This window comes from Triticum dicoccoides, chromosome 3A, assembly GCF_002162155.2.
Source record: "Triticum dicoccoides isolate Atlit2015 ecotype Zavitan chromosome 3A, WEW_v2.0, whole genome shotgun sequence".
NCBI classification, from domain to species: domain Eukaryota; kingdom Viridiplantae; phylum Streptophyta; class Magnoliopsida; order Poales; family Poaceae; genus Triticum; species Triticum dicoccoides.
In genome coordinates, this window is record NC_041384.1 from 14,355,501 (window position 1) to 14,365,989 (window position 10,489).

At 42.4% G+C, this 10,489-nt stretch overlaps 1 protein-coding gene across 1 annotated transcript; it reads right to left on the bottom strand.

The window, feature by feature from the left end:
* Positions 1 to 4,748: 4,748 nt before the first annotated feature.
* Positions 4,749 to 10,181, bottom strand: LOC119266706 (ABC transporter G family member 7-like). Its single transcript, XM_037547963.1, has 11 exons — positions 9,832 to 10,181; positions 9,104 to 9,294; positions 8,872 to 9,022; positions 8,576 to 8,708; positions 7,741 to 7,942; positions 6,820 to 7,096; positions 6,233 to 6,364; positions 5,866 to 6,086; positions 5,527 to 5,739; positions 5,351 to 5,435; positions 4,749 to 5,106 (listed from the first exon to the last, which is right to left on the bottom strand). The coding sequence occupies exons 1-11, from the start codon at positions 10,048 to 10,050 to the stop codon at positions 4,930 to 4,932; spliced, it is 2,001 nt and encodes a 666-aa protein (XP_037403860.1). The 5' UTR covers positions 10,051 to 10,181; the 3' UTR covers positions 4,749 to 4,929.
* Positions 10,182 to 10,489: the final 308 nt, after the last annotated feature.

Here is a 10,489-nt window from a genome sequence, read left to right on the forward strand (position 1 = left end):
TCCGTTCACAAATGTAAGATGTTTTGGACATTTCAATAACATACGGGCTGAAATGAGTGAACAAACATGAGTATATATTTCTTGAATTAGATGCATATAGACATCTGATTTAGAAAAAAGTTAGAACATCTTATATTTGTGAATGGAGGGAGTCCATTTTTGCCCTTATCAGATGTATATACGGCTGATTTGAAGCCAACAAAAAAATTCGTCAACCATTGTATTTGTGACGTATTCACCTTTTGCTTTGAAAATATATAATTCTCAAGAGGAAATATTTTCATGATGTACATAGATAAAAAAAATGTAAACGAACAATGAAACTTGATTATTTTTGTAATTACAAAATAACTTTTTCTTAGACACATGATACTTTTTTGTAAATTTTTTGAAACAATTATTGAGAGGTGAATGAACATTTTATGCGGGGTCAAAACAAATTTCATGGGCTGCATGAATATTTTCTTGGAATCTATCAATGATTTAGCAAAAAAAACATTTTTTGTTTGAAATGCTCAAATAAAATTATTAAAAAAAACATTATGCTATTTTCTAGCATAGCACGCTCCACGGTGATGCATACAAATTTTCATAACCACATGAATATGTTTTTATAAGATATGAATACTTTTTTTGTAGTACTAGAATACATGAATATTTTTAAGAATGAAAACGAAAACTGATTCAAAAAAAAACTCTAACAAATGTCATGCCAAAAAAAAGCATTGTGCTACTGTCTAGCACAGCGCGCTCCATGGTGAGCATACAGATTTTTTATTTATGTACATATCTGTTTTTACGACCGTATGCATCGGCTTCGGCCCGTGGACTTATACACTGGGTGAGGCAACGCGGCCTAGAACCGAGAGGCAATCTCGCTGCAAAGGCCTTTTTTATTTTCGGTCAGCTGACAGCCGTGCTTCAAACCGTGGAGGCGCAGAGCATAGGCCGTTTATCCAGTTAATAAGCTGAGGGCCTGATTCATCAATTAGCGGTACGGTACTATTAATCACGCTAACGGTTCGCGGCATACGGGTTGGCCCGTATTACGCTGGGCCGATGGGGCCTGTAGGAGTGCATTGGGCCGGACCACCGCCGGTTGGCCCTTATTAAGCTGGGCTGCTGATGAGGCCCCCTCAAAAAAAAAAGCCGACGGAGACAGGCCCACGTCACCGGCTGGGTTCTCGAACAGCTGCTTTCCTATTCTCAAAAAAAAAGCTGCTTTCCCAACATGTGCAACAGACGGCCAGTTTCTTATTTTTTTCAAATGCGAAGAAGAATCATCTACGTGATGGTTCTCCCATGATTTTATTTCTCTTGATTCTTCAAAAGAGGGATGCTTAAAATGTCACAGAAGCAGAAAAAAAAAATAGCCATTGTAAAGTTTGACCAAGTTTATATAAAAATGTATCAATACCTAGAATACCAAACTAAAACCATTAAATATATTTAATGTTGCAGATATAGCTAGTTTTCTAAATAAATTTGGACATGTTTTGGAAACTTAAAAATATTTTAAAACATAAATAAAAATCAAAGCATACACGTAGGACGGAAGCATAAATAAAAATGTTCAAAAAGCATGGTGCACACACAGCGTCCCACGGTAGCCATATGCATCAGCTTCGGTCCATGGTTTCTGATCAATGCAGGGACAGGTTTTGCATTGATGCAGCCACGGACGTACAACCGAGAGGCAATCTCGCTGATGTGGCCTTTTTTTTTCTCAGCTGACGGCCGTCTATCGACCGTGGGGCGCGAGGCAAAAGCAGTCAATCCAGTTTATAAGATGAGGGCCTGGTTGGTAATTTAACGGTATGGTACTAATAATCGGTAAAGATGGTTTGCTGGCGTCGAAAAACCATATACTACGCAAGTTGCGTCAAGTTGTCGAGGATTCGCACAGGGGATTCCCGAGCGAGTGACGCGATCTGGGCCAGCCCGTTAATCATTTCAGCTATCCCGATTTTGGGAACCTTCTAGAGATTCCCAGCCGTTTTTTTTCTGATTTTGGGAACCTTCTAGAAGGTTCCTGAACATTTTTTTCCTTCCTTTTTTTCTTTTGCTATTTCTTTTTCGATTTTCATCTTTCATGTTTCTTTTTTTTGTTTTTCTCTCCTTTTTTACTTTTTTCTTCCTTTTTAGTTTACCTTTTTTCCTTTTAGATTTTTTAAATGATCATCTTTTTGGCATTGGGCCGGCCCAAGGGGAGTAAAAAACAAATGCCCTAGTTTTAGCGAGCCAAAGTCAATGAAACTGCTTGCCAAATTGCTCCATTTTTCAGGAAATTTTTTGCCCTGGTTTTAGTGGCCAAAGTTAATGAAACAGCTTACCAGATCGCTCCATTTTTCAGGAAAAAAAATTACCCTTGGCAGCATGAGTGCAGCATTTGCAACAGACGGCCAGTATGTTCTTTTTACCAACTAATGGGAAGAAGAAGAATCCACGTGATGGTTCTCCCATGATTTTATTTCTCTTGATTCTTCCAACGAGGCACGCCTAAAATGTCACAGAAGCAGAATAAAAAGAAACCGGCTACAACACGGCCTGCCCTGCCATGACGTGTTCACAGACAAAATATGACAAGTGCTACAAAATTAAGAGTGAGTCGGCACGCACATCCTACTTCTATGAATGCGTGCACGCACATCCTACTTCTATGAGCATCTCCACGAGAATGAGTCGGCACGTTATTTTGAGTTTGACTAAGTCACCACAGGTGTCTCCGTAGTCGATACGAGCGTCTCCTTCCACCGAATACATCATCGGAAAGTTTAAACTAAATTCAGAAAAATACGGGCACCAACTTTTCGATGGGCTGGTTCTCCACCAGAAAGAACCTAACCATCTGAAGTAGGCTCAGTTCGCCGCAGTGGTGGAGCCAGGAAAAATGAGTGAGGAGGACCAGAGTGTTGTTAATCCTTATTAAGGAGGGCCAGCCCACTAGATTACACTAGTTTAGCAGCCCGAAATCATCTGTATACATGCATATTAGGCATAACTTACTGTTGTTAGGGGGGCCCAGGGCCTGTCTCCGCCACTGGTTTGCCGCGAGATCCAACTTAACACGTCATTTCTTGTACTTCAATAGTCGTAGCCAAAAATCTCGGGGGTGGGGGAGCAGGAGTACACTTGAACACTTACAAAATGATGAGCACTCATGCATTGAGCCATAAAACATTCATTGTCAAAGAAGTCTTTCACTGGTGTAAACAGCACAAATTACAAACCCCTCCATTCACAAATATAGCTGATCATGGGGGGGAAAGTGCGCTATGCAAATTGCATGACTATACCAAGTTTAACTAAAAAATTGAGCATAACCATGATGTTGTCATGTTAAAAAAGAAACGGCTTGTAAAAATAATTTGTGCATTACATGCACATGTTTTTCTCCCAAAATTCGAGCATCATAAAGCACTAGGTTGGAACAGCAAAAGATAAGACAATAAGGCATTAAGTCGACAATAAAAGTGTCGTGTTGATTTGAGAATCAAGTTTACCAAACAATTCTCACCAAAATTTTTGGTGTTCAGACATATTCCTTCCGTTCACAAATGTAAGATGTTTTGGACATTTCAATAACATACGGGCTGAAATGAGTGAACAAACATGAGTATATATTTCTTGAATTAGATGCATATAGACATCTGATTTAGAAAAAAGTTAGAACATCTTATATTTGTGAATGGAGGGAGTCCATTTTTGCCCTTATCAGATGTATATACGGCTGATTTGAAGCCAACAAAAAAAATTCGTCAACCATTGTATTTGTGACGTATTCACCTTTTGCTTTGAAAATATATAATTCTCAAGAGGAAATATTTTCATGATGTACATAGATAAAAAAAATGTAAACGAACAATGAAACTTGATTATTTTTGTAATTACAAAATAACTTTTTCTTAGACACATGATACTTTTTTGTAAATTTTTTGAAACAATTATTGAGAGGTGAATGAACATTTTATGCGGGGTCAAAACAAATTTCATGGGCTGCATGAATATTTTCTTGGAATCTATCAATGATTTAGCAAAAAAAACATTTTTTGTTTGAAATGCTCAAATAAAATTATTAAAAAAACATTATGCTATTTTCTAGCATAGCACGCTCCACGGTGATGCATACAAATTTTCATAACCACATGAATATGTTTTTATAAGATATGAATACTTTTTTTGTAGTACTAGAATACATGAATATTTTTAAGAATGAAAACGAAAACTGATTCAAAAAAAAACTCTAACAAATGTCATGCCAAAAAAAAGCATTGTGCTACTGTCTAGCACAGCGCGCTCCATGGTGAGCATACAGATTTTTTATTTATGTACATATCTGTTTTTTCGACCGTATGCATCGGCTTCGGCCCGTGGACTTATACACTGGGTGAGGCAACGCGGCCTAGAACCGAGAGGCAATCTCGCTGCAAAGGCCTTTTTTATTTTCGGTCAGCTGACAGCCGTGCTTCAAACCGTGGAGGCGCAGAGCATAGGACGTTTATCCAGTTAATAAGCTGAGGGCCTGATTCATCAATTAGCGGTACGGTACTATTAATCACGCTAACGGTTCGCGGCATACGGGTTGGCCCGTATTACGCTGGGCCGATGGGGCCTGTAGGAGTGCATTGGGCCGGACCACCGCCGGTTGGCCCTTATTAAGTCTCCGATGTGTCCGCCCCTCCCGACGTGCTACAGCCGCTTTCCCAACATTTGCAACAGACGGCCAGTCTGGGTTTTTCTTTTCCAACTAAAGGGAAGAAGAATCATCCACGTGATGGTTCTCTCATGATTTTATTTCTCTTGATTCTTCCAAAGAGGAATGCTTAAAGTGTCACAGAAGCAGAAAAAAAAAGGAAACTGGCTACAACACACGACCTGCCCTGCCATGATGTCTTCACAGAATAAATATGACGCAAATTATGATTACGCCTACTCCGTCTGCTGCTTACTTTGATCTTCCTCGGAGGGCGGCAGGAGCTGCTGGTACCTCGCTCTGTTTTTCTTCAGGAGGAGGTAGGTCAGCCAGTACCAGAACATCAGGATCCTGCCCTGCGCAACCAGCGTGTCGGCGATGCGGATCCCTCCCAGCGAAAATCTCTCAAGGGCCTGTCACAGACAAGCATGTGTTCAAACAGCCGTATTTATCTTCCGGTAGAAATAGATGAGAATGAGCTATTAGCCTGACATCTATAAGTAGCCATCCAGTACTTGTATATATTTAGAGCATATGAGCTTTTTCTTCGTTTGCATACATCATTACTCAAATATCATCCCTGGTTAAACAATATTTCCTTGACAAAGTTATGTATTTGGTGGCAGTGAAACTGCCTTTCACATGAATGGGCCATACCTGTTCTCCGGTTTGAACATCGTAAGAATGCTGGTGCTCAAACTGCAGACCCTTGAACTCATTGATGCAAAGTCCTTGAAAGGCCCTGAAAATATAAATGCAAAGAGACATCTAGATGTTAGCTGTCCCACCCTATTATGCCAGGAGCCACTAAGTATCACAAGAATAAGTATTACCATCTGATCAGAGACGCTTTTGGGATCCAGCGGAAGATGACGGGGGTGTTATCAGGGTTCACATAGTATCCTCCGAAGACGATGAACACCGTCATAAGGGATGGCCCAAGAGCCATCGCAGCTTCGGTTGTAGGAGCGATTGCTCCCACAGTAAGACCCATGGCTGATGCCGCAAATGATTCAACAGTCACAATGCCACAGAACTTGGCAAATCTAAATACGGCACATGAAATATTTGTTAGGAATATGCATAAGCCAAACCAATGCCAAATACTACCATATGGCATGTACTATGGCTTAGCACAACACTTTAAGCTTTGATGTGGGGATAATACTGACCTAGAAACTGTAGGATGAAGTCTAGCCATTGGATATAGAATGGATCCAAATATCAATGGAAATGCTGCTCCAATCGGAATCTCCGCCAAAAGCTTAGATGAGAGATATGGTCCTAGTGCATAGGAACCTTTTGCTCGTTCTCTGTCTACTATAGCTCGTTCTTTCGGGAAAACCCCCACTGTCTTTGTCAGAGCAGCCATTGCAGTGTTTATGGCAGTCACCTAACGTGAAATGAAAGAAAACAGAACAATATGAGGAGGTGCTTAGGCATTTTTTAGGAAAACTGTTCTTTAAGACAAAATGGGAACAGTTATAAGATAAATCAAATATCAGAATGTGTATCTCCCATAGATTCAAGATATTCTACCTGAAGAAGTCCCATCCTATCCTGTATGGAAGTTTGAGTTTTTCCCATTCGCCAGAACACTGATCCAAATATAATTGCTGAAGCAACGGACATTCTTGCTCTCACTTTGTTTGTTGGTCCATCACGAAAAGCCTGAAATACTTCTCGTAATCAACTAATAGGCAGAGTGATAGTCAATCTTCAGGTAAAACACCCATTTAGATTTCAGGCAGCTAAGCTCAGATATCTCGAAGCTACCCACGCTAAGATTCGAAATTCAGAAAATAACCAATCTAGAAGTGTTCAATTTATTTTGTTCGCATCAAGAGCCCTTTTCTTGAGTACTTACATGTTTCATGCAGTAGTTATGTGTTGCAGCTACATGAGCCACAGAGTTGGTGAAAGCACATCATGCCACCAAGCGTCAACTTACAGTAAATATTGAAAAGATAGATCCCCTGAATTTGGTACAGTATAGGTCCAGTCTATTTTAAGCTAAACACACACGCCAAAATAACCTATCACCGTATGTCAAGGCAGAAGTAGGAAAATCATATTAAAGGGTCAAAAGCTGGAAGATACTATCAAAGAAGGTTTAGTGAAAAAACCTGCATCCATGCTCTCTTGAACAGCAAACGAAATTGTCTCCACCAACCACGTCTTTGCTTTCTAGTAGACTTCTGAGCAAGTTTGGTAGAAATTTCAGAGCCCTCTGATTGTGTTACTGGGCTGTTAAATTCAGTAATTAGAACCTTATTTGCAAATTCATCAATTAGGTTCTCAATCCTTTTCTGTGATGACTGTACACTTTCAGCTGAGCTATAATCAGTGGATATGAGATCAGCCAAGAACTCAGCAGGGTTCTCATGATCTGGGCACTGGTACCTGATGAAGTAAACAAACTCAAATTATTAATCAGTAATAGTACAGGTGCAGAATAAACAGAATTGAGATACGGGCCAAAACTTAAGCAGCTAATTAAACTAGGCCTGAAGTATTTCATGGTGTAAACAGCTAAACAAACATCAGTCACCGTGTCAAAATTCCAACATTGTGAATGTTCAATTTCAAGGCTCTCCTAACAAGGATACATACAGCCAAATGGTAAACTACTTAAGTTTGAAGCAAGTGCGAAAAATCAAATGTACAATAGAACCTTAACTGCTGAAAACATGAAGGACTAATGTATGCCTAGGGATGGAGTACCTCCCTATATGCCTACTTATGTAACACTTGCTTCAGTACCGTGTTGGCCAAATGAATATTACTAAAATGTTGACACATCACCATATCCATGTCTATAACAAAGTGAACGTGACATGCTAGGGTGTCAAATACAAAATGACTGGGATGTGTTACCAAAATCCAATCTATGCCTGGGTAATTAACTTAACCCTGCTAACTGTATTATACAAAAAGCAATTGCAGTGCATACATTTGAATTTGAGATATGTGGAAATCATGAAAATATTATGTTCCAGAAAACATTGAATGCCAGAAAGGAATGTAAGTGATGGCAGAATAACAACCCTAATGATGCAAAGTATTTCAGAGGTTCTTCTTTTGCAGGCCCCATGTATACAACTTCTCCCTCTGACAGTAGCACAATGTCATCAAATTTGCTATAGACTGAACCTCTTGGCTGGTGTATAGAGCATATCACAGTGTGCCCATCTTCTGCAAGCTGTCTAAGAGTCTCCATCACCTTCTCTGCCTGGAATGCATCAAGGCCTAAAAGAGAGTAATAAACATACACAAAGTTCATGTGCTATCAACCAGTTCATATTTTACAGCTGGGCATACCAGGCAATTGAAAAAACTCCATGGCTAATATTCACAAGAGGATCTCAGGAGAAAAAACTGATCCATGTGAAAATTCAAAACTTCAATAAGGGATCCCACTTAAAACGGTAAGTTGCAAGAACAGTCTGTCTCGTTTTTCTTCATGGGACCATGGGCGATACTTGGGTGGATTGTCTTGCCTGAGATAACCCTAGGTTGGTCACAAACTGCCACACTACAACCAGGGATTCTGTACTTCTACAGTATTACCATTATGTACTTTTTACGGGAATAACGAGGACGGCAACCTCCCTGCCCTTTGGGAGTGCAATGACATTGTCAAGGTGCCACGAAATCCTAGTTAACCTTCTATAGTTCTATTTGAGTGAAGTAGGTTTATGTGTTACTACTTTTTTTATTAAGTTCTTGTATATTACTATCTATTTACATTAACTTGCTAGATAAAGAAGAGACTCGAGCACTTGTAGTCATGCAAGTAAATCTAACTACAATAACTATACATAAGTAAAATAAAAGGCTAATTCAAAACTACGGGGGGAAATGGTGAATTGGCTAAAATACCTGTTGTTGGTTCATCCGCAAAGATGACTGAAGGGCTTGCAATCAGTTCACATGCAAGCGAGAGGCGCTTCTTTTCACCACCACTAATTCCACGTACTTTTGCATCACCCACGATAGAATCAGCAGAGTTGACCTTTCATTAAAAAGAGAGGAATACATAATTATAGTACAATAAAACTCAAATCAGAATGAACTGAGAGTAACATATATCGATCATCCAACAATCATGTAGGTTAGATTCCCTGATAAATTGAAAAAAAAAGTGTGTTGCTATTGATCAATCAATGATGACTTACCAATCCAAGGCGAAACAGAAGATCATTAACATACTTCTCCTTCCTCTCGGGAGACATGGTGTCATGAAGCTGGAGTTCAGCAGCAAGTGAGAGTGTTTCCCGCACCGTGAGCTGTGAGAAGAAGATGTCTTCTTGCCTCACATAAGCGATCCTACAGAAAGAAATACACATCAGTTCTCTTCCACAAATGTTTGCGAAAACTAAGACCACAAGGTGAATTAGCATAGCTTACTTATAACCGCCCTGCGACATAGGCTGGCCATTGACATAGAGAAAGCCCGAGAGGTGCAAGGAAGGTGATGCCGTGAGCTGCCCTGCCAGCACATTGAGCAGAGTCGTCTTGCCTGACCCTGACGGCCCCATGAGTGCTAGCAGCCTCCCTGGTTTCGCCTCCCCGGACAGATTCGACAGCAGGAACCTTGCCTGCAAACAATCACGCAGCACATCACGAATAATACATAGATACAGGGTTTGCATACTCTGGAAGATTCAGACAAGGATTAGCCCACGCAAAGTTATGCAACTTGTCCTGCAGTAACAGTTTGGCCTCACTGTTGCCACTGCTACATCCCGGGGGTCACAATGTAGGGTGTGCATACTCTGAATCGTTGTCTGATGCAAAATTACGCAGCACATTGATGAACAATGTAGGGTGTGCATACTCTGGAAGATTCAGACAACGCAAAATTATGCAGGTTGACCTGCATTAACAGTATGGCCTCACTGTCGAGTGCCACTGCCACATCGCGGGGTCAACCAGTCAACGCCCCAGCAGGGCCCAGCGCCAGCCACTCGGACCAGCCGAACGTGGCCCCTCGCTATCGTGCGCCCCCAACCCATGTACTAGCACGAGATAGAGAGAGACAAGACCAATGCGCGCGCGCGCAAGGTGTTCGGCCACGGGGCTCCGGCGAGAAGAGAGGCTTGAGAGGGAGGGCGGCGTCAACCAGAGCGACTCACCATGTCCCCGCGCTTGTTCTTGAGGGCGCAGGTGACGCGGGCCCACCGGATGGTCACCGGCCGCACCCCGCCGCCGCCTCCTCCCTCGCCGGCCTCCACGTCCCCCTCCTCATCCTCCGTGGGCGGGAGGAGGGCGGGGCCGGCCCCCGCGGCGACGACCCGCAGGAACAGCGCCGCGGCCAGCGCCGCCAGGAGCTGCCCCAGCCCCTTGATCTCCATCCCGCGGCGACCGGCGACGAGCAGAGGAGGACGGGGAGGGGTTTAGTCCCGCCCTCAGGCTTAAGCCTCGCCGTCCTTCCTCGTCCAGCTCCAGCGAGGCGCGTTGTGTGGTGGTGGTTAGTTTGTTGCGGCGTGGCATGGGATGGGGAGAGAGAGTGAGCCTTGCCATCGGCGACCTGGGCCGCCGCTGGGCCGGTCGTCTGGACGGCGGGGCCTTGGAAACGTACGTTTGTCACGCTGGGCCGTGTCGTCCGAAGCGGACGACAGGTTCGAACAAAAAGGGATCGGGTCCACCCCTAATAAATTTTTCTCAAAGAAAAAAAAAGATCGGACCCATCTTATCTTAAAGAAAAGGAAGATCGGATCCACGTCGTGGCCCATGTGGCGGGTGACCCGTGAAGGAGTAGTAGCATCGTCGTGGTCACGACAGGCTGACTTA

Excerpts from the sequence above, each read along its gene's own strand:
- LOC119266706 (XM_037547963.1), bottom strand. The coding sequence starts at position 10,050 with ATGGAGATCAAGGGGCTGGGGCAGCTCCTGGCGGCGCTGGCCGCGGCG. Across the intron at positions 9,295-9,831 it reads AGAACAAGCGCGGGGACATG|GCAAGGTTCCTGCTGTCGAA; the intron begins GTGAGTCGCTCT and ends GATTGTTTGCAG. Across the intron at positions 8,709-8,871 it reads TTCTGTTTCGCCTTGGATTG|GTCAACTCTGCTGATTCTAT; the intron begins GTAAGTCATCAT and ends TTTTAATGAAAG.